General features: G+C 41.8%; 1 protein-coding gene and 1 non-coding gene across 8 annotated transcripts in view; one reads left to right on the plus strand and one right to left on the minus strand.

Annotated features, from left to right (window-relative positions):
- The window catches only part of GRK4 (G protein-coupled receptor kinase 4), an 82,357-nt gene that overhangs the window by 44,615 nt on the left and 13,775 nt on the right, over nucleotides 1-23,967 (minus strand). For 5 of the 7 annotated variants that reach the window (XM_068543538.1, XM_068543533.1, XM_068543531.1 and 2 more), the window contains exons 2-3: nucleotides 7,893-7,993; nucleotides 2,728-2,840 (exon numbers count right to left, since the gene is read on the minus strand). In XM_068543538.1, coding sequence (XP_068399639.1) covers nucleotides 2,728-2,840; nucleotides 7,893-7,993 — 214 coding nt within the window. The remainder of the gene's footprint in view (nucleotides 1-2,727; nucleotides 2,841-7,892; nucleotides 7,994-23,967) is intronic. The other 2 variants (XM_068543534.1, XM_068543535.1) reach the window with 2 other exon arrangements.
- TRNAG-UCC (transfer RNA glycine (anticodon UCC)) lies at nucleotides 22,744-22,816 on the plus strand. The gene has a single exon. It is a non-coding gene; the product is annotated as a tRNA-Gly (tRNA).

Below are 23,967 nucleotides of genomic sequence, written 5' to 3' on the forward strand. Positions count from 1 at the left end.
AGAACCAGAGAGCAGCTCTATTGATCAAGTGTCTGCAGCTCTTCCTTGGAAAACTAATGGCCATGAGGGGAAAAAAAAATTTTTTTTTTTAAGGGATTAATAATGTAGTAAAGCAATACATTCCACAATGCTCTCTACATCATACTGTATTTTCAGCCATTAAATGCGGCCAAATAAAATGGAATAAATTAAACAGCTTGGGCTATTCTAGGCAACGGCATTTTCGAGGGGTCCAAGAGGCACTTGGACACCTGCGTGCAGTGCTCCCAGGGAAGTCAGAGTTGGCAATACCTGAGCAGGAGTCATTCACACACAGGTGTCAGGAGAGAGACCGTAGGAGTGGATGACACCACGCAGGCCCAAAAGCAGCACCTGATCAATATCTAAACATCCATAAAGGACAAGCAAGGAACAAGAAACGGAAAAGAAAACAGAGGAGAGATCACGAAGGCCTAGGTAAGAGAATTTCAAGAAGTTGCTCAACAGCGTCAAGAGCCACGGAGCCTCAAGCATGAGGAGGCCTCAGTGAAGCCCCGATTTTGCAGGTTGGGGCCTTAGCAGAGCAGTGAAGGTAAAAGCCAGATGGAGCTGAAGGGAGAAGTGAGGAAAGGAAGACCCAAGGAAGCTGATCCTCTGAACACAGGAAGGGGACTCCAAGACAAAGTGCCGTGGGTGGAGTGCACCCTCATCCCTCACTCCGTACCCTTCTCAGGCCCAGCACAGGGGCCGTGACCACCAGGCTGACCACCCGGCCAGAGCCAGCTCCACGCTCTGTGCTCAGGGCATGGTCCTCACCAGCACACTGACTGGCACACTGTTCAGCTCAAGTTCTGGGAGTTCTGGAGGCAGTTAATGGGAAAGAAAGCTGTGATTCTGTGATGGTCTTTGGACACATGCCAACTTGAAGGGCACCAATCTGCAGTTACTCAGACATTAACCTAGTGTTGCTGTGACGCTGGTATCCGCACAATAGATGCGATCAGAGTCTCTATCGGTTGGCTTTAACCCTACGTAACCTGCGTGGGCCTGATTCAATCAGTGGAAAGGCCTTACAAACAGAGCTGAGCCTTCCTAGAAGGAACTCTGCCTGAGGACAGCAGCTTCACCCCATTTCCGCAGAGCTCCATCCTGCCCTTCCTGATGGTCTGTCCTGCAGATCCTCAACTTCCCTAGCCAGAGCTCACAGTCATGTAAGCTAGTTCCTTGCAGTAAATTTCTCAATATGTATCTCTTACTGCCTTCATTTCTTTCATTGGCCCCTGACTGATACAGACACTATTAATTCATTCAACAAACACTGAGCAGGGAACAGGGCACACAACCATGTCAGGGGTCATGAGGGGGAAATGGATAAGATGCCCTCTCTCCGCTCAAGAAGTTCAAAGAACCTGCCATCACCCACTACAAGTAGAGTCGGAGCAGTGAGTGCTGCACAATGGCAGGGGCAGGCGTGATGTATTCACCCACACGGCTATCATCAGAAAGCAAAACCTGCTGGCCCACTCAACGGGCCAAGCACCTAGTAACTAACAGGTATGACAATATCAGAAGAGTTGGCTGTGCACCTGAAACTAACACAACACTGTAAATCAACTACAGTCCAATATAAAATAAAAATTAAAAAAAAAAAAAGATTGAACCTAAAAGAGAGTTTTAACAAGGCAGTTTAGCCATTTTAGAATAAAGAAGAATTGTAGGTCCCTAAATTCTTAAAATACAGCAGCTTGGCAACTAGAACCCACACATGAAGACATATCGACATTCTAGTCCCAAACTCAGTAGGCAGCCCTACTGCCTCTGGGTCCACTTTGAAACAGGACTGCCCCCTTTCCCAGCCCTGCCTTATCCCATCAAGGTACCAGGAAGGAGAGGCCTGGGGAGCTCCACGGGGTAGGAAGCAAACAACAAAACCGGCAAGAGCCTCAAACGGTTTTCTGAAAAAATACATTACAAATACATATTTTTAAAAAGCTATGTCAGGGAAAAAAATGAGTAAAAACTCCAGGATATAGGATAGTACTCTGCATACAATAAGGAGTCAATACATATTTGCTGATGTAACTAGGACAGGCTAAAGCAGAGAGAGGAAGTGTCACAATCTTGGTACAAATAACTAAAAGTAAGAGAGCTTTTCTATTAAATTCTACCAGTCTTCTGTTAAGCTGCTTCTGAATTTCATAGTTTTGAAACTTCTAGGCTTGCCAGTGGTATCTCTAAAGTTTCAGAAACACAAAATTTCTTTACCTAAAAGGAAATCACAGTAAATACCAAGCTGGATACACAGGAATGTGGGAAAACTTATAAATCATAGTCAGTTCCATTTGCTGTGACCACGCTTCTTGCACGAGCTTTCTTCCCTCCCCGTGCTTCTGGGTTAAAGGGTTTTAAGTACACAGTGTTGCTAGGGGAAGGCAGGAAGGGGGCCTTTCAGGCAGCGGTACAAGCACACCGTCTTAATCAGCCCTTCAACCTTCTTACAAGTGAAAGCAGCATGTTTCAAAGTTATGTAGCAAATACCTTTGATTCTCCAATAATTGACATGCAATCTATATGAACTACCACTTTACCCACTTTACCCAAACCAAGATAACACGATACACCAAGACCACCAGTTTATCCACTCTCACCTCACTGCCAAGGTCTAATTAACTTAGAGAGCTCTCATCTTAGTCTTTAATTTTCAAAAGCACAAGATTGGGTGGTTCAACACTGAGATAAATTACTTACCACTGCATCCAGGAATTCAATGCACCTCTTTAGATCATGCTTTGTATTACAGAACTGCCTGAAGAGAAGTCTTCCAATTGGCTGCTTGTCACAAAGACTGCTATACTCCTTCTCTGGGTGAAGAGGGACAAGAAACAAACAAATGTAAGGTTTTCTGAACCTTACTGCTTTCACCTGATACGATAAAAGTAAAAAGCAGTAATCGCAGTATTATCTTGGAAACCAGTGTTTTGTTTACTGATTTACACTGGGTTATCATGAATATTTAAAATTGAAGTGCCAAAGGCAGCTGGAAGAAAAAGGGGGGGGGAAGGGGGGGAGGGGTGGTATTCCCTGGGGAAATGAGGGGCAGGAAAGAGGGCTGGGTCTGCCCTTCCACTGCTCCATCCACTCTGTGTGTTTGGCACGAATTACATGCATGTGAAATACACCACAGGAATGCAGTAAATTAGATTTTTTAAAACTCTTTTTCCGGGCTTCCCTGGTGGCGCAGTGGTTGAGAGTCTGCCTGCTAATGCAGGGGACACGGGTTCGAGCCCTGGTCTGGGAAGATCCCACATGCCGCGGAGCGACTAGGCCCGTGAGCCACAACTGCTGAGCCTGCGCGTCTGGAGCCTGTGCTCCGCAACAAGAGAGGCCGCGACAGTGAGAGGCCCGCGCACCGCGATGAAGAGTGGCCCCCGCTTGCCGCAACTAGCGAAAGCCCTCGCACAGAAACGAAGACCCAACACAGCCATGAGGAAATGAATAAATAAATAAATAAATAAAATTTAAAAAAAAAAAAAAGGATTTAAAACTCTTTTTCATTTTGATACCTTTCTATTCTTTTACAAGTTACAAACATTATATATGCTTAATGATTTTTTAACTGTTTTTGGTTTTTTTTTTTATCTCTTTGGTGGGATAATCTGTTGCATACCTTACTTTACCCCAAACACTGATACTGTTTTGAGATCAAGGCACTAATATTTGGTCAAAGTGTCACAAGGGATATAAAGCAAAATCTTATGTTCAAAATAGGTTCATTAAAACTTCAGCAAAGACTATACTTTCAGGGATCATTTGATTCACTTTGTTGTACAGCAGAAACTAACACAACATTGTAAAGCAATTATACCCCAATAAAGATGTTAAAAAAGAAAAAAAAGAAAGAAACTTCAGCAAGAAAATCAGTTGCTCTTTTAGCAGTGCCTCTGAAGTAGAGCATAATTATGTCCAAGTACTCCTAAAGTAGCTCTAAAGCTGAAGAATTAAATGAAATTCATGAAAAGAAAGCAAGCCATAACAATATCCCCAACTAAAGGGTTTATTAATGCCAAGTATATGTAGGAATTAAATCCTGTTTTGGGTCACTGGAGTTTGCACATGGAAAATACAGGCAAGGATATAAACACTTTGGTTGCCAATGCACAACTGCTTGATTCAACAAATATCAGCACCAGTTTTACAAAAATTCTACAACCCACTTTGTCCAATTTTGCTACCACATTTTACTTTAGGGATACTAACTACGTTTAAGAAACAAAAGACACAAGGCAGTCCAAAAGTGATGTTTTTAACAAATTGAGAGTTTTTAACTCTTTCCTCCTGAACTCAAAGGTTCAGAAATGTTCCTGGTTTCCACTGAGGTAGCACATGGAGCATAGGTCTGCCAACCTTCTTACCCAGCTTCCTACTGAAAGGAACAAGGACAAAGTCACAACAAAAAGAATGAAACGTGATCTGGAAAAAGAATACAGGGCACCCTCAAGAGTGAGAAATTTGAGGATTACCTGGAAGAGGGAAAGCCTATGGGGCTGGATTGTTAAAGGAACCACCAGCTGAAGCTGCAGAGATAAGCAGGTCCGCCCAGGTGTCTGGGTCCCAGGAGCCCCTCCCAGGCCTGGGCACAATTGCCGACCAAGGGACTTCTTCAGGCTGAAGCCACTTGGCAGAAAGTTGGGACCCCAGGGGGTAAGCAGAGCACAGCTGAAGAACTACACACTCTGCTGGCAAAGTGGAGCCACGCTGTCTGTGGCCGCTGGAACGCAGGCCCTGTCTGGATGGCACCCCGCTGACGCACCCGCCTTCCAGAACACCATTCAAGAGAGGGGTACAACCACAGAGGAAGCCAGGCTGCCACCGCACAAAGAAAAACAGCCGTTAACATAAACCTGAATAAATAATCGCATGTCTCTAGATACAAGGGAAAAGCAGCAGGTAAAAACTAAAACCAAAACCAACTAACCAAGTAAACAAACAAAAAAAGCCAGCAGAATAACTGACCAAGGAGAAAAGATAATTCAGGCAACAGAAAACTTACCTTTTAAAACCCTAATTAGTATCCTCTAGACTAGAGACTGAAGGGACAGCTAGAACATAAAGCATGAAAGAAGCAGTCACAGAACAAGAGTGTGGGCTTAGAAATTAAATAAAAATATGATTAATGACAAAACCCTGTGGGATGGGCTGGATAGTACTTTGCATGTGCATAAAAGCATGGATGTTTACCTGGATAATAAGGAAATCTCCTAAAATGAATGGCAGGGACTTCCCTGGTGGTGCCATGGTTAAGAATCCGCTTGCCAATGCAGGGGACACGGGTTTGAGCCCTGGTCCAGGAAGATCCCACATGCCGCGGAGCAGCTAAGCCCGTGCACCACAACTACTGAGCCTGCGCTCTAGAGCCCCCAAGCCACAACTGCTGAGCCCGCGTGCCGCAACCACCGAAGCCTGTGCACCTAGAGCCCATGCTCTGCAACAAGAGGAGCCACCGCATTGAGAAGTCCACGCACCGCAACGAAGAGTAGCCCCTGCTCGCCGCAACTAGAGAAAGCCCGCACACAGCAACGAAGACCCAATGCAGCCAAAAATAAATAAATTTTTTAAAATAAATAAATAAATAAAATAAAAATTTAAAAAGACTGATCAGATTTTCAAAAAGCCTTGGTGCCAGACTAAGGAGTTTCTCTCTCCTAGAAGGAACAGATAAAAATAATAACTACACGTAATATTTTTCACCTCTTACTGCGTGCCACTATGATTGTAAGTCCTTTCCTTGTATTATTTCCTTTGAACTTCACAATAATACTTACAAGTTGGGCATTGTGAGGACAGCTGAGACCCTATGGGACCTGCTGACTTCTGAGGGCCGTCTGGATCCGGGGCCGTGGAGGAAAAGGGGGCAGTGGGGCTGGGACAGGGGGATGGGGCAGGGGACCAGCCAGCGGACGAGCAGCTGCTGCCAGAGGGAGGTGGCGAGTGTCGGAAGGAGAGGCCAGCTTCCGGTGACAAGTGTATCTCAGAAGGCGACTCATTCCAATTCTGAGTCCCCTCGTGGTGAGGAGACGGCAGCAGGAAGGAGCCTACATTCTTAAAATGGTCATTTTGGTTATGTGTATTTTACCACAATTTAAAAAACATTTGTATGTCAATCACTGTAGTCACTTTATTCATAACAGACAAAAAATGAAAACAACTCAATGCCCATGAAATGATGAATGGATAAAGTGTGGTATGTCTATACAATGGAATATTATTTGCCAACAAAAAGGAATTAAGTTCTGATTCATGCTACAGCATGCATGAACTTTGAAAAGATTATGTTAAGTGAAAAGAAGCCAGTCACAAGAGATCACGTAGTGTATGATTCCCATTTATATGAAATGTCCAGAATAGGCAAGTCCACAGAGACAGAAGTAAATTAGTGGTTGCCCATAGCTAGAGGTGGGGGAGGGAATGGGGAGTGGCTACCAATGGGTATGGGGTTTCTTTTGGGTGATGATAATGTTGTAAATTGAAAAATTGATTGTGATAATGGTCACACAACTCTGAGAATGTATTAAAAACCATTGAATTGTACACTTTAAATAGGTGAATTGTATGGCATGTTAATTATATCTCAATAAAACTGCTACTTTTAAAACATAATGGGGAAAAAAATGTAATGACATTAAAATGGCTGGATAGGTCTTTGGGGAAAAAATACTCCCACTTTATACTATCTGAAATTAATTTTGATAGTTAAAATATTTAAACTTTCTTAAAAAGGAACTATAATAGTACTAAAGAAAAGGTAGATTTTTAAAAAAATTATCTTAGGGAGTAAAGGTGTCCTCCCTAAGTACAACATAAAGCTCAGAGACTAAGAAGAAAAATATTGATATAGTTGCCTATAGAAAAAAAAATTAAAACTGCCATATTGAAAAATACAATTATGATTGCCCTTAGACATGACTCTACTTGTGACTTCTTGTGCTCATGTCAGGACCTGTAGCTAACTCTCATTCTTTTTTTTTTTTTAAAGAAATTCACGTTCTTTTATTTATTTATTTATTTATTTATTTATTTATTTATGGCTGTGTTGGGTCTTCGTTTCTGTGCGAGGGCTTTCTCTAGTTGTGGCAAGTGGGGACCACTCTTCATCGCGGTGCGCGGGCCTCTCACCATCGCGGCCTCTCTTGTTGCGGAGCACAGGCTCCAGACGCGCAGGCTCAGTAATTGTGGCTCACGGGCCCAGCTGCTCCGTGGCATGTGGGATCTTCCCAGACCAGGGCTCGAACACGTGTCCCCTGCATTGGCAGGCAGATTCTCAACCACTGCGTCACCAGGGAAGCCCTAACTCTCATTCTTTACACTGCAGAGTATTCCATGACCCTGCCATACCTTATTTTTTATCTGACTATTCCTTTCCTGAAGTTCTCACCAGTAATTCCTGTCCATACGCATAGAGAACTGTCTGGAAGGAGACTGAGAAACGGTTACCAGTGTTCACTTCTAGAGAGGATGATTGCTACATTTCTCTTCTGTTCTACCTAGAACAATGGGTATATATCACTTTTTTTTTTGGCCGTGCCCCACAGTATGTGGGATCTTAGTTCCCCGACCAGGAATCGAACCTGCAGCCCCTGCATTGGAAGCGCGGAGTCTTAACCACTGGACCACCGGGGAAGTCCCAGTTCTTAAAAAAGGTTTTTAATGAAAAAGTCAATAGCCATACTTTATAACTGCACATTAGAAAACCTACAGGGTTTTTTCCTGGGAAGAATCGTGACGATATATGGAGAATCTATTAAATAGCATTTGAAGCAAATAAGGGACTAAGGAAAGACCAACATCTAACAAACGAAACAGCACAACGCCAGCCATGACCTCCGGACTCGAGCAGGTGTGGCTTCCTTACTCACCAATCGAATGTCGTAGCTCGCTGCACTGGCCGACAGGGGCCAGCTTCAGCATCTCCCTCCATTTTTTACTACGACCGCTTTTTTTGCCATATCCTCCTAAACTTGAAAAAAACAAGGCATTTTTGTAACAATCAGAAACATCCATTTTTTAAAAAATTAATTTATTTATTCATTTTTGGCTGCCTTGGGTCTTCGTTGCTGCGCGTGGGCTTTCTCTAGTTGCTGAGAGCGGGGGCTACTCTTTGCTGTGGTGTGCAGGCTTCTTATTGCAGTGGCTTCTCTTGTTGCGGAGCATGGGCTCTAGGCGGGTGGGCTTCAGCACGTGGGCTCAGTAGTTGTGGCTCACGGGCTCTAGAGCTCAGGCTCAATAGTTGTGGCGCACGGGCTCAGTTGCTCCGCGGCATGTGGGATCTTCTGGACCAGGACTCAAACCCATGTCCCCTGCATTGGCAGGCGGATTCCCAACCACTGCGCCACCAGGAAAGTCCCAGAAACATCCATTTCTGACAACTTCTTCCACTAATGTATTCTGTTTTGAGTAGCTTGGGTACCTACGATGAGTGATCTGGAAGGCACCCTGATGAAGTGTGAAAATCCCACCGAGGCAATCAGTCAATGGCTCTGTCCTTTAGAAATCAGGTGACCTGGACCTTCGTAAGCAGCTCTGCTAAGCCTATATCCAAGTTTGTAAACCGGACCTAATATCACGTCATAAAGGGCTGCCTATAAATATTCGTTCAACAATTATTTATTAAGCACCCACTATATACCAAACACCTTCAAAGTGCAGGGAATACAATGGTAAAAAAAGACCATTCTAGTGAGGGAGAGAGGTTAAAAATCACTTAATGACAAGTGACAAGAAAAAAATTAGCCAATCAAGTAGTGGTAAACGGTGTGAAACAAAATCAAGCAAAGGCACAGGCGGAGGGTGTTGTTTGGGCTGAGGTAGGACCAGGAGAGACCCCTCTGGAGGGTGACACTTAGGAAGAGACCTGGGATGTGAGGATGTGAGCCTCGGGAAGGTCTGGGAGAAGACCGTCCCTAGCGAGACAAGAATGGTGGGAAAAGCAATTAGATGATATTTTAGAAAGAGGTTTTTAAACAACTGACCTTTAAAAAAAGTTTAACTCCGAGAAATTAGAACCTTTGGTTTTAAGCATTCTGAGGAACTGAAGTTTTACTGAATTTTATCCAAGAGAAAACATACAGTTTATTTGTTTTGGTTTGGTTTGGTTTGGTTTGGTTTTGTGATTATTTCTTAAATTTATTTTTATTGGAGTTTAGTTGCTTTACAATGCTGTGTTAGTTTCTACTGCACAGAAAAGTGAATCAGCCATTTGTATACACGTATCCCCTCTTTTTTGGATTTCCTTCCTGAACTCTACTCAGAGCATTGAGTAGGGTTCCTTGTGCTATACAGTAGGTTCTCATTAGTTATCTAAAAACATCACAGTTTTGGCTGGTGACTAAAGCCTCCAGGACTATTGGGAAGAACAGGGAAATCAGGAGGAAGGTCCTGTTTCTCGGGGAAGTGATGCGCTCCCAGTTTGGAGAGGAAGACACCAGAAGATGGGGGGCTGTTTTAGGCTCAGGAGGGAAGGCCTGGCTGCAGACAGAGATTTGACAGTGGCTGCCCAGTGGGGGCAGGTGGGAGACACGGGGCCTTCCTCCTCAGCCTTCCTTTCTGCTCCACTACTCCCCCCATTTCAACTGAGATCCTGAGCCCTGGACCTGCACCCACTCTCCGGACGTCCCAGAGCACCTCAAGGTCAGCTTCAAATTAGACTCATCACCCACTGCAATCCAGTCCTCTTTCCACACTGAGAATCCTGCCAACAGCTACCGTCTACCAGGCGAAGGAAGCAGGAAACTGGGGCACCATCTAACTCTGTCTGCTAAGCACCGCAGTCAGTCACTCAGGAGGGGTGCGCTGCTGCGGTCCCGCGTGCAGGGCTCTGTCAGGCACCAAGCACACCGTGCAGAATCACGGAGGCCAGCCCGGCCTTCCGAGGCGCTCCTGCCCACCCTCTCTACTGTCCTTTCACGCCAGGGCCACCACTCTCCTCCACCTCCCTTCTAACTGGCCTTCCGACCTCTTCCTCCCTTCCAGGCCCTCCCCACTGCCTCTCAGGGTCACCTTCCTAACATGCAAATACAAGCTCACTTCACCGCCTACAGACCTTGAAGGTGTCGCGGAGTCTGAGGATGAAGTGAGAACAGAGCGCAGCCCTACCTGACACCATCCACAGGCACACTGTGCCCAAGCCACGCCACTTACATAATCTCCACTCGGCTCAAGCAGGACCCCCTCCAGGAAGCCCACCCTGATTGTCCGAGGGAGAGGCAAGCACTCCTTCCTTTTCCAGCCCTCTGCATCTTGAAAACATCTTCATTAAATCTCAGTGAGGGCAGGTTCTAGGTTCACGGTCTAATTCCCGGTGTAGTTCCAGCCTGCAAACAATTGAGGGGATGACTAAATGGACCTCCAGGTGCAGGGCACCAAGAGCGGCATACTGCACACAGCAGACTGAAAAAACTGGAGGCACTGACTACAGGGAATGGGTCAGAGGTAGTGATGCCTCTCGAGGGCTGAAAGGAGGAGGAGAGTTAGGATTTTCACAGGTCCACAGTACCCTCACCTCTCTAGGACCTTCCCACCTATGGACTCGTTCAATCGCCCCCTCGGATGTAGGAACTGCTACTAGTTAGTCCCTTTTCTCACATAAGGGACCCAAGCTAAGAGTAAATAACTTGCCACTGTCACACAGCTGGCGAGAGAAGAACCAAGACACACTCAGGCCTGCCTGACTCCAGGAATCCTGCTTAAGCAGTACTGTCTATTAAGAAGCAATAAGCTGCAACCAAAGCGGTTTTGGTTTTGATTTTTTCTTTTAAAGTGCAAAAGCATCTAAACTAAAGATTTGCCACGAACATGTTTAGAAATTAAGGTATGTTGGGACTTCCCTGGTGGTCCAGTGGTAAAGAATCTGCCTTCCAACGCAGGCGACGCGGGTTCGATCCCTGGTCAGGGAACTAAGATCCCACATGCAGCGGGGCAACTAAGCCCACCCGCCACAACTACTGAGCTCGCGTGTGCCTCAACTAGAGAGAGAAAACCCACGCGCCACAACTAGAGAGAAGCCCATGCACCGCAATGGAAGATCCTGCGTGCCGCAACTAAGACCCAATGCAGCCAAATAAATAAATAAATATTTTTTTAAAAAAGAAATTAAGGTGTGTGTGAAATGAAAATAAGAGTAAACCAAAACTCCCAAGATGTCAGAAATGGTTATGGTGATGGCCATAATAATGAGTAGCCCTTATTTGCATTTACTAAAAGCCAGATACTTTTCTAGAAGTTTCACAAGTCTACTCTCACTAAATCTTCCCATCAGCGCTACAAGGCGAGTACTGTTGCTGAGCTCTTGTTATAATCCTCTTTTTACAGGTGTGGAAACGAGGGCACAGATGTGTGGGATCATCTGCCCAAAGCTTCACAGCCAGTAAGCAGGGACGCTGGGATTTGAACCCAAGTAACAGCCCTGGACAAATGCGGACGCCACCTTTGTCACAGCGGCTGTTTTTCCAACAATAACCAGGACTGCCAAGATAAATGCACAATGTGAGGAACAGCTCGCCCCAGTGGCTCCTGGATATTGAGGGGCTTGTGACATGGTTTTATACCTTGAATGCCATAATTATTTTTATAACATATTTTGTGACATTACACACCATCCAACTACAATCATGAATTTAGTGTGTATTATTCCAATCCATTTGTAAATATCTGCGTGTGTGTGTGTGTGTGTGTGTGTGTGTGTGTGTATAGCCATGAACAATATCGTATTGTTTTAAAACAAGATTATTAACCTGGGATCCACAGCAGATATCAGGGTGTCCCTGAATTCAAACTGGAAAAAAAAATCATCTTTATTTTCACAAACTTCCAACCAAAATTCATCACTTCCTTCTGCTATAAATATAGGCAAAAGTACAATCATATTAGCAGTGCCTGTGACTTCATCACCAGGAGAATTCAGATTTTCATGTCACATCATAGTTATCAGAGGTAACTCAAAATATCTTGTATCTCAAACGACTTTGAAATTACAGTATAGGTGCCAGGCCAGCAGCCAGACTGTCTACAAGCACTCATGCGACACAGTCAACCAACCCTTAGGCAGCTCTGTGCCTGGCAGTTAATCGTTCAGACTCCAAGTGGCCAGGGCCCAAGTTCTCACATGGGTGGTCTAGCTATCTACTTTACTCTCTGCAATTCCCTACAACTGTATTGAGCAACACACGGAAGTAGGTAAGTCAAAGGCCATCCCTCAGTTTACAATCCCCATTTGAGCTGATCAACAAGAGCCCTCACACTGACAGATCTTTAAAAGATGACACCTTAACTTGCCTATGTTTTACATGTATTGCCTTGTCACTTAATGCTCTAATAACAAAGCACATATTGTAACACGAATCCATTAAAAATTTTATCATTATTTTAATATAATTGGCTTCCTTTACAACTGTAGGTAATTAATTTTATTTAGATTAGGAAGTCCTATTCTAGAGGTTGTTAAATTAACAGGAATGGTGTGTTACTGCATACATCACTCTACAATTTAATATTTTTTCAAGCAACTTGGTCCATTTTGACACAACTTGCTTACTCCGTCCCAGTCTGTTCCTCCCCGACCCCCAGCCTCAGGACCTTTGCCCTACTTGTCCCTTGGCCTGGAAAGCTCTTCCTCAGGCCTTTATTCCTGGTCATCCCACCTAAACTGTCATGCCCCACCTTATGTCCAACCCTTAGCATCCCCCTTCTCTGCTTCATTATTTCTTCTTAGCCCTTATCACTATCTACTACACAATCTATTTTACGTATCTTGTTGAGGACCTGTCTCCCCACTAGATTATAAACTCCTTGAAGAGAGGGGTTTTACCTGTGTTATTCATAACTGTACCCCCGATATCTAGATGAGTATCTGGCATAAAATAACCACTCAGTAAACATTTGTTGAATGAGTAAATGAATTTGTTTTAATTACTGTATAGCAATTTACTGTATGAACATCCACCCAATGTGAGAAAACAGTTACAAATCATATATCTGGTAAGGGATTATTATCCAGAATATATAGAGAACTAAAGTTCTACAACAACAACAAAAGACAACCAATTCAAAAATGCACAAAGGAGTTGAATAGACATTTATTCAAAGAAGATATATAAATGGCCAATAGGCACACGAGGAGATGCTTAACATCAATAATCATTACAGAAACGCATATCAAACGTTGTACCACCTCATACCCATGGAGAGGCTAAAATAAAAAAAAACAGAAAATAGCAAGTGTTGATGAGGATGTGGAGAAATTTGAACCCTTATGCACTGTTGGTGGGAATGTAAAATGGAAAGTGTTGGTGGGAGTGGAAAACAGTATGGAGGTTCCTCAAAAAAATTAAAAATAGAACTACCATAAGATCCAGCAATTTCACTTCTGGGTATATACCCAAAAGAACTGAAAGCAGGATCTCGAAGAGATATTTGTACACTCACGTCCATAGCCGTATATTCATAATAGCTAAGATGGGGAAGCAACCCAAATGTCCGTCAGCAGACGAATGGATAAGCAAAAGGAGTATATAGAATTATTCATCCTTAAAAAGGAAGGAAATTCTGACACATGCTACAATATGGATAAACCTTAAGGGCATTATGCTAAGTAAAATAAGCCAGTCAAAAAAAGACAAATATTGTACAATTCCACTCATATGAGGTATTTAGAATAGTCAGAATCATAAGAGATGGAAACCAGAATGGTGGCTTCCAGGGGCTGGAAGGAGGGGAGAATGCGGAGTTATTATTAATAATGGGAACAGAGTTTCAGTTTTATAAGATGAAAAGAGTTCTGTGGACAGATAGTGGTGATGGCTGCACAACAATGTGAATGCACTTAATACCACTGAACTGTACACTTAAAATGGTAAAGATGATAAATTTTGTGTGTACTTTACCACAATAAAAATTTTTTTGAAAAAAAAAAAAAAAAAGAGAGATCTAGTCAAACAACATAAAGTCATTTGTGGTTTAAGTACTGAAAAGGCGTCACCCAGCTCTCCACTTTATAGGCCACCAGAAGTGAAGATGACGTGTAGATGCAGCAGCCTTGGTGAGGGAGGCGTTGGCTGTGACGACTAACGCCGTAGAAAACTCTCCAAGCACAGGGCAGAACGTAACCAGAACGGCTGAAACGGCAGACCAGGCCCCAGCTTCCTCCTGTACGACGCTCCGGGGTTCTCTCTCTTCCCTTCCTGCAGCCAGTGTCAGCGTTTACCTAAGCACAGTCACTGCAAAGACGCAGGAAAAAATGCCTCTCAGTCCTTCCTCATCCCGTGAGAAAATCCCAGGGGTGTCTTCCAAAAGGGGAAATGAAAAGGGGGGATGAGAGAAGATACATCAGATTTCCCTCTAAGTACCTTACCTGGCACCTCGCCTCTGGCCCGTTCGTTATCAGAGTACTTCCTGAGAAAGGCTATTCTGATGCAAAAGAATCGCTGTACAATCTCAGAAGAAAGGGTGGTCTTCTTACTTGCACCCGCTACACCGTGTGTGCCCTGGCACTTCTGTCCCAGGGGAAATGGAGCTGACAGACCCCCTGCTCCTTTTGCTTCTCTACGTTTACTTGCTTGTCCATAGCGGGCTTCCCTTGTTTGAGCGCCTTCACCATCTTCTGGCTCCGAAACAGCCCCTTCCCCTCATACCTCCCAACAGTAATCCTTTTTCTTAGCGTTTCTCTAAAACGCCTGCAAAGAGGAAGGAAGAGACCAGCAAAGTCATGGCCCCAGTGCTCCTGATGCATAAAAGCCAGTGAAGTGGACGAGCTCCTCCCAGGGAGGGTCACAGGCCAGAGGTGCAGGTGCTGCGGAGCCTTGGCCAGGACTCAAGGCTCTGTTTGGCGTCTGGCTTCTGGGCCAGAGCACAGGGTGACATTAGGTCATTTCCAGCTCCACATACTGACGAGGAGGCAGCCTATATTTGCCAGGCCGGGTCCTCCCTTTGCGCCTGAGAAAGCCTGATCACAGGATATCCGCTGAATAGTAGGAGCAGGGCTGTGACAGAAACGGAGCTGGCACAGAAGATAAGCATCTTATTTGTCATTTTCGTAGGAAAGGCCCCTAATTCAGACTTTCACTGAGTCATACTGGCTTGATAATTCATGTGAACTCAAGTTAGTGAAATTTTGATGTACTTGATTTAATGTTGATGTACGTAAAGTCTTCGGAGAAAAAATAAAGCTGTGTATCAGTAAAAAGCTGTACGTTGTATTCATCTGGCACCTCCTGCTAGGTTATCCAATTCTAGGCTTCCTTGTCTCTGAGCTGTTGTGCAGCTTTCTGTAAATCATAGGTGATGATGGGCAGACATTCGAGCCATCTTATCTGGTAGTTTCCATGGTCTTCTATAGAAAAATCATTTTGCCTCCATTTGCAATTCAATTCCTTTACTCCATATAAACTTTAGCCCTTTTTTTTTAAAATATAAACTTGGTTTTTGATTTTTTTTTTTTTTTCAGCCACCGTGCAGCATGCGGGATCTTAGTTCCTCGACCAGGGATCAAACCTGTGCCCCTTGCAGTGGAAGCGCAGAGTCTTAACAACTGGACCTCCAGGGAAGTTCCAAATTTTAGCCTTCTGACTTTTTCCTTTGAACGGATCATAACATCTGCTTGGTTCACTCACATATGAGGAAAATAAAACACGTGTTCACTTTATTTTTTAATTTTTGAATTTAATTTTTTTATACAGCAGGTTCTCATTAGTCATCCATTTTATACACATCGGCGTATACATGTCAATCCCAATTTCCCAATTCATCACACCACCACCCTCACCCCCCGCTGCTTTCCCCCCGTGGTGCCCATACATTTGTTCTCTACTTCTGTGTCTCCATTTCTGCCCTGCAAACTGGTTCATCTGTACCATTTTTCTAGGTTCCACATATATGCGTTAATATACAATATTTGTTTTTCTCTTTCTGACTTACTCCACTCTGTACGACAGTCTCTAGATGCATCCACGTCTCTACAAATGACCCAATTTCATTCCTTTTTATGGCTGAGTTAATATTCCATTGTATATATGTACCACATCTTCTTTATCCATTCGTCTGTCAATGGGCATTTAGGTTGCTTCCATGACCTGGCTATTGTAAATAGTGCTATGATAAACATTGGGGTGCATGTGTCTTTTTGAATTATAGTTTTCTCTGGGTATATGCCCAGTAGTGGGATTGCTGGGTCATATGGTAACTCTATTTTTAGTTTTTTAAGGAACCTCCATACTGTTCTCCATAGTGGCTGTATCAATTTACATTCCCACCAACAGTGCAAGAGGGTTCCCTTTCTCCACACCCTCTCCAGCATTTGTCGTTTGTACATTTTCTGATGATGCCCATTCTAACTGGTGTGAGGTGATACCTCATTGTAGTTTTGATTTGCATTTCTCTAATAATTAGTGATGTTGAGCAGCTTTTCTATGTGCTTCTTGGCCATCTGTATGTCCTCTTTGGAGAAATGTCTATTTAGGTCTTCTGCACATTTTTTGATTGGGTTGTTTGTTTTTTTAATATTGAGCTGCATGAGCTGTTTATATATTTTGGAGATTAATCCTTAGTCCGTTGATTTGTTTGCAAATATTTTCTCCCATTCTGAGGGTTGTCTTTTCATCTTGTTTGCAGTTTCCTTTGCTTTGCAAAAGCTTGTAAGTTTCATTAGGTCCCATTTGTTTATTTTTGTTTTTATTTCCATTACTCTAGGAGGTGGATCCAAAAAGATCTTGCTGTGATTTATGTCAAAGAGCGTTCTTCCTATGTTTTCCTCTAAGAGTTTTATAGTGTCCGGTCTTACATTTAGGTCTCTAATCCATTCTGAGTTTATTTTTGTGTATAGTGTTAGGGAGTGTTCTAATTTCATTCTTTCACATGTAGCTGTCCAGTTTTCCCAGCACCACTTATTGAAGAGACTGTCTTTTCTCCATTGTATATCCTTGCTTCCTTTGTCAAGGATTAGTTGACCATAGGTGCGTGGGTTTATCTCTGGGCTTTCTATCCTGTTCCATTGATCTACATTTCTGTTTTTGTGCCAGTACGATATTGTCTTGATTACTGTAGCTTTGTAGTATAGCCTGAAGTCAGGGAGTCTGATTCCTCCAGCTCCGTTTTTTCCCCTCAAGACTGCTTTGGCTATTAGGGGTCTTTTGTGTCTCCATACAAATTTTAAGATTTTTTGTTCTAGTTCTATAAAAAATGTCATTGGTAATTTGCTAGGGATTGCATTGAATCTGTAGATTGCTTTGGGTAGTATAGTCATTTTCACAATATTGATTCTTCCAATCCAAGAACATGGTATATCTCTCCAACTGTTGGTATCATCTTTAATTTCTTTCATAAGTGTCTTATAGTTTTCTGCATACAGGTCTTTTGTCTCCCTAGGTAGGTTTATTCCTAGGTATTTTATTCTTTTTGTTGCAGTGGTAAATGGGTGTGTTTCCTTAATTTCTCTTTCAGATTTTTCATCATTAGTGTATAGGAATGCAAGAGATTTCTGTGCATTAATTTTGTATCCTGCAACTTTATCAAATTCATTGATTAGCTCTAGTAGTTTTCTGGTGGCATCTTTAGGATTCTCTATTTAGAGTATCATGTCATCTGCAAACAGTGACAGTTTTACTTCTTTTCCCATTTGTATTCCTTTTATTCCTCTCATTTCCGTGGCTAGGACTTCCAAAACTATGTTGAATAATAGTGGTGAGAGTGGACATCCTTGTCTTGTTCCTGATCTTAGAGGAAATGCTTTCAGTTTTTCACCATTGAGAATGATGTTTGTTGTGGGTTTGTCGTATATGGCCTTTATTATGTTGAGGTAGGTTCCCTCTATGCTCACTTTCTGGAGATTTTTTATTATAAATGGGTGTTGAACTTTGCCAAAAGCCTTTTCTGCATCTATTGAGATGATCATATGGTTTTTATTCTTCAATTTGTTAATATGGTGTATCACATTGATTGATTTGCGTATATTGAAGAATCCTTGCATCCCTGGGATAAATCCCACTTGATCGTGGTGTATGATCCTTTTAATGTGTTGTTGGATTCTGTTTGCTAGTATTTTGTTGAGGATTTTTGCATCTATATTCATCAGTGATATTGGTCTGTAATTTTCTTTTTTTGTAGTATCTTTGTCTGGTTTTGGTATCAGTGTGATGGTGGTCTCATAGAATGAGTTTGGGAGTGTTCCTTCCTCTGCAATTTTTTGGAAGAGTTTGAGAGGACGGGTGTTAGCTCTTCTCTAAATGTTTGATATAATTCACCTGTGAAGCCAGCTGGTCCTGGACTTTTGTTTGTTGGAAGATTTTTAATCACAGTTTCAATTTCATTACTTGTGATTGGTCTGTTCATATTTTCTATTTCTTCCTGGTTCAGTCTTGGAAGGTTATACCTTTCTAAGAATTTGTTCATTTCTTCCACGTTGTCCATTTTATTGGCATAGAGTTGTTTGTAGTAGTCTCTTAGGATGTTTTGCATTTCTGCGGTGTCTGTTGTAACTTCTCCTTTTTCATTTCTAATTTTATTGATTTGAGTCCTCTCCCTCTTTTTCTTGATGAGTCTGGCTAATGGTTTATCAATTTTGTTTATCTTCTCAAAGAACCAGCTTTTAGTTTTATTGATCTTTGCTACTGTCTTGTTTCTATTTCATTTATTTCTGCTCTGATCTTTATGACTTCTTTCCACCTGCTAACTTTGGGTTTTGTTCTTCTTTCTCTAGTTCCTTTAGGTGTAAGGTTAGGTTGTTCATTTGGGATTTTTCTTGTTTCTTGAGGTAGGCTTGTATAGCTATAAACGTCCCTCTTAGAACTGCTTTTGCTGCATCCCATAGGTTTTGGGTCATTGTGTTTTCATTCTCATTTGTCTCTAGGTATTTTTTGATTTCCTCTTTGATTTCTTCAGTGATCTCTTGGTTATTTAGTAACGTATTGTTTAGCCTCCATGTGTTTGTGTTTTTTACGTTTTTTTCCCTGTAATTCATTTCTAATCTCATAGCGTTGTGGTGAGAAAAGATGCTTGTTATGATTTCAATTTTCTTAAATTTACTGAGGCTTGATTTGTGGCCCAAGATGTGATCTATCCTGCAGAATGTTCCATGCGCACTTGAGAAGAAAGTGTAATCTGCTGTTTTTGGATGGAATGCTCTATAAATATCAATTAAATCTATCTGGTCTATTATGTCATTTAAAGCTTGTGCTTCCTTATTAATTTTCTGTTTGGATGATCTGTCCACTGGTGTAAGTGAGATGTTAAAGTCCCCCACTATTATTGTGTTACTGTCGATTTCCTCTTTTATAGCTGTTAGCAGTTGCCTTATGTATTGAGGTGCTCCTATGTTGGGTGCATATATATTTATAATTGTTATGTCTTCTTCTTGGATTGATCCCTTGATCATTATGTAGTGTCCTTCCTTGTCTCTTGTAACATTCTTTATTTTAAAGTCTATTTTATCTGATATGAACATTGCTACGCCAGCTTTCTTTTGATTTCCATTTGCATGAAATATCTTTTTCCATCCCCTCACTTTCAGTCTGAATGTGTCCCTAGGTCTGAAGTGGGTCTCTTGTAGACAGCATATAGATGGGTCTTGTTTTTATATACAGTCAGCAAGCCTGTGTCTTTTGGTTGGAGCATTTAATCCATTCACGTTTAAGGTAATTATCGATATGTATGTTCCTATGACCATGTTCTTAATTGTTTTGGGTTTGTTTTTGCAGGTCCTTTTCTTCTCTTGTGTTTCCCACTTAGAGAAGTTCCTTTAGCGTTTGTTGTAGAGCTGGTTTGGTGGTGCTGAATTCTCTTAGCTTTTGCTTGTCTGTAAAGCTTTTGATTTCTCCATCGAATCTGAATGAGATCCTTGCCAGGCAGAGTAATCTTGGTTGTAGGTTCTTCCCTTTCATCATTTTAAGTATATCATGCCACTCCCTTCTGGCTTATAGTTTCTGCTGAGAAATCAGCTGTTAACCTTATGGGAGTTCCCTTGTATGTTATTTGTCGTTTTTCCCTTGCTGCTTTCAATAATTTTTCTTTGTCTTTAATTTTTGCCAATTTGATTACTATGTGTCTCGGCGTGTTTCTCCTTGGGTTTATCCTGTATGGGACTCGCTGCGCTTCCTGGACTTGGGTGGCTATTTCCTTTCCCATGTTAGGGAAGTTTTCAACTATAATCTCTTCAAATATTTTCTCTGGTCCTTTCTCTCTCGTTTCTCCTTCTGGGATCCCTATAATGCGAATGTTGTTGCGTTTAATGTTGTCCCAGAGGTCTCTTAGGCTGTCTTCATTTCTTTTCATTCTTTTTTCTTTATTCTGTTCCGCAGCAGTGAATTTCACCATTCTGTCTTCCAGGTCACTTATCCGTTCTTCTGCCTCAGTTATTCTGCTATTGATTCCTTCTAGTGTAGTTTTCATTTCAGTTATTGTGTTGTTCATCTCTGTTTGTTCTTTAATTCTTCTAGATCTTTGTTAAACATTTCTTGCATCTTCTCGACCTTTGACTCCATTCTTTTTCTGAGGTCCTGGATCATCTTCACTATCATTATTCTGAATTGTTTTTCTGGAAGGTTGCCTATCTCCACTTCATTTAGTTGTTTTCCTGGGGTTTTATCTTGTTCCTTCATCTGGTACATAGCCCTCTGCCTTTTCATCTTGTCTGTCTTTCTGTGAATGTGGTTTTTGTTCCACAGGCTGCAGGATTGTAGTTCTTCTTGCTTCTGCTGTGTGCCCTCTGGTGGATGAGGCTATCTAAGAGGCTTGTGCAAGTTTCCTGATGGGAGGGACTGGTGGTGGGTAGAGCTGGCTGTTGCTTTGGTGGGCAGAGCTCAGTAAAAGTTTAATCCGCTTGTCTGCTGATGGGTGGGGCTGGGTTCCCTCCCTGTTGGTTGTTTGGCCTGAGGTGACCCAACACTGGAGCCTACCAGGGCTCTTTGGTGGGGCTAATGGCGGACTCTGGGAGGGCTCATGCCAAGGAGTACTTCTACAGAACTACAGAACTACAGAACTTCTACAGAACTACAGTACTTCTACAGAACTACAGAACTTCTTCTACCAGTGTCCCTGTCCTCACAGTGAGACACAGCTTCCCTAAGGTGGAGCCTAGATGACTGATTTTAGCTCTTTCTACTTTTTTTTTTTTTTTTTTTTTTTTTTTTTGGCCACACCACATGGCTTGCGGGATCTCAGTTCCCCAACCACGGATTGAACCCAGGCCATGGCAGTGAAAGCCCGGAATCCTAACTGCTAGGCCACCAGGGAACTCCTTCTACTTTTTTAATATATGCATTCAATGCTATAAAATTTCCTCTCAGCACTGCCTTTGCTACATCTCACAAATTTGGATGTTTTATTTTCATTTTCATTTAGTTCAAAGTAATTTTAAGTTTCTCTAGAGATTTCTTCTTTGACTCATGTTGTTTAGAAGTATGATGTTTAATGTCCAAGTATTTTAAGATTTTCCAGCTTTCTTTCTGTTACTGATTTCTAGTTTAATTTCATTGTGATATGAGAGAAGATAGTGTATGATTTCTATTCTTTTAAATTTATTAAGGTGTGTTTTATGGCCCAGTATGTGGTCTATCTTGGAGAATGTTTCATGTGAGCTTGAGAAGAATGTGTAGTGTATTCATCAATTTCTCCTTGCAGTTCTATCAGTTTTTGCCTCATGTATTTTCAACAATTTATCTATTGTTAGGCTATACAAATTAAGGATTGTTAGGTCTTCTTGGAGAATTGACCCCTTTATCATTATGTAAAGCCCATCTTTATTCTTGATAACCTTCCTTACTCTGAAGTTTAAATTGTGTGAAATTAATATAGGTACTCCCACTGCCTTTTGACTAGTGTTAGCATGGTATATCTTTCTCCATCTCTGTATTTTAAATCTATATGTGTCTTTATATTTAAAATGGGTTTACTGTAGACAAAATATAGTTGGGTCTTGTTTTTTTGATACACTCTGACAATCTCTTAGAATTGGTATACTTAGACCACTGATGCCCAAAGTGATTACTTACATAGTTGGATTACTATGTACAATATTTGTTACTGTTTTCTATTTGTTACCCTTGTTCTTTGTTCTTATTTTTGTCTTCCATGTTCTTCTTTTTTGCCTTTTAATTGATCGTATTATGATTCCATTTTCTCATCTTTCTTAGCATATCAATTATACCTCTTTTTAAAAATATTTATTTATTTGGTTGTGCTGGGTCTTAGTTGTGGCAGGCAGGCTCCTTAGTTGCAGCAGATGGGTTCCTTAGTTGCAGCTCATGGGCTCCTTAGTTGTGGCATGCAGGCTCCTTAGGTGTGGCATGTGAACTCTTAGTTGTGGCATGCATGTGGGATCCAGTTCCCTGGCCAGGGATCAAACCCAGGCCCCCTGCATTGGGAGTGCAGAGTCTTAACCACTGCACCATCAGGGAAGTCCCCAATTACACTTCTTTTTAAATTGCTTTCAGTGGTTGCCTTAGAGTTTATAATATATATGTACAACTAATTCAGGTCCACTTTCAAATAACACTATACAACTTCACAGGCAGTGCAATTACCTTATAAAAATAAAATATTCCTAATTCCTCCTTCCCATCCCATGCATCATTGCTGTCATTCATTTCACTTATATATAAGCATGTTTTATAAATTTGTATATATATACACACACACACATACAAACACATAATCAAATACATTGTTGCTATGATTATTTTGAATTGTTATCTATTAGATCAATTAAGAACAAGAAAAATAGGGAACTCCCTGGTGGTCCAGTGGTTAGGACTCTGCATTTCCACTGCAGGGGGCCCAGGTTTGATCCCTGGTCAGGGAACTAGGATTCCACAAGCCGAGTGGTGAAAAAATAAAAAGAATAAGAAAAATAAAAGTTTTCATTTGTCCTTCACTTATTCATTCTCCAGTGCTCTTCCTTTCTTTATATAGATTCAAGTTTCTGACTTATATTTTTCCTTCTCTCTGAACAACTCTATTTAACATTCCTTGCAAGGCAGGTCTACTGGCAGCAAATTCTCTCAATTTTCATTTGTCTAAGAAAGTCTTTATTTCTTCTTCACTTTTGAGGGATATTTTCATAAGAAATTCTAGGTTGGTGGTTTTATCTTTCAACACTTTAAATGTCTCACTCTACCCTCTTCTTGCCAGCACGGTTTCTCAGGAGAAGTCAGATGCAATTCTTATCTCTCATCCTCTATAGGTCAGATGTTTTTCCCTCTGCCTTCTTTCAATGTTTTTTCTTTATCTTTGATTTCCATATCCTTGTTTTTGCTGTTGTTTGTTTGTTTTCCTAGTTACCATCTTATTTTTGTGTGTTTGGTATGATTTCCATGTCTTTGAATGTGATATACCTAGGTGTAGTTTTGGGGGGCATTTATCCTGTTTGGTGTTTTCTGAGCTTCGTGGATTTGTGGCTTGATTTTTGACATTAATTTTGGGAAATTTTCAGTTATTGTTTCAAATATTTCTTCTGCTTCTTTCTCTGTTTCTTCTCATTATATGTATGTTACACGTTTTTGTAGTTGTCCCACAATTCTTGGATGTTCTGATTTTTTTTTCAGTCTTTTTTCTCTTTGCTTTTCAGTTTTAGAAGTTTCTACTGTCATATCCTGAAGCTCAGAGATTCTTTCTTCAGCCCTGTCCAGTCTACAAATGAGCCCACCAAAGGCACTCTTCATTTCTGTTAGTGTTTGTTTGTTTAACCTTTGGTGCTTCCTTTGACTCTCTCTTAGGATTTCCATCTCTCTGCTTACATTATCCATCTGGCTCTTGCATGTTGTCTACTTTTCCATTAAAGCCCTTGGAATATCAATCATCATTTTTAAAAAAAATCCTGGTCTGCTAATTCCAACGTTCCTGCTTTTACTCTGAGAGGTCTGCGAAGCCATGAAGAGGGTGGAGGAGAATGTTGACACATCCAACCTAAATTTTAACAGAGTCACGCTGGCTGGTGTTTTGAGAACAGACTGC

Source organism: Eschrichtius robustus, chromosome 4 (assembly GCF_028021215.1).
Source record: "Eschrichtius robustus isolate mEscRob2 chromosome 4, mEscRob2.pri, whole genome shotgun sequence".
NCBI lineage: Eukaryota > Metazoa > Chordata > Mammalia > Artiodactyla > Eschrichtiidae > Eschrichtius > Eschrichtius robustus.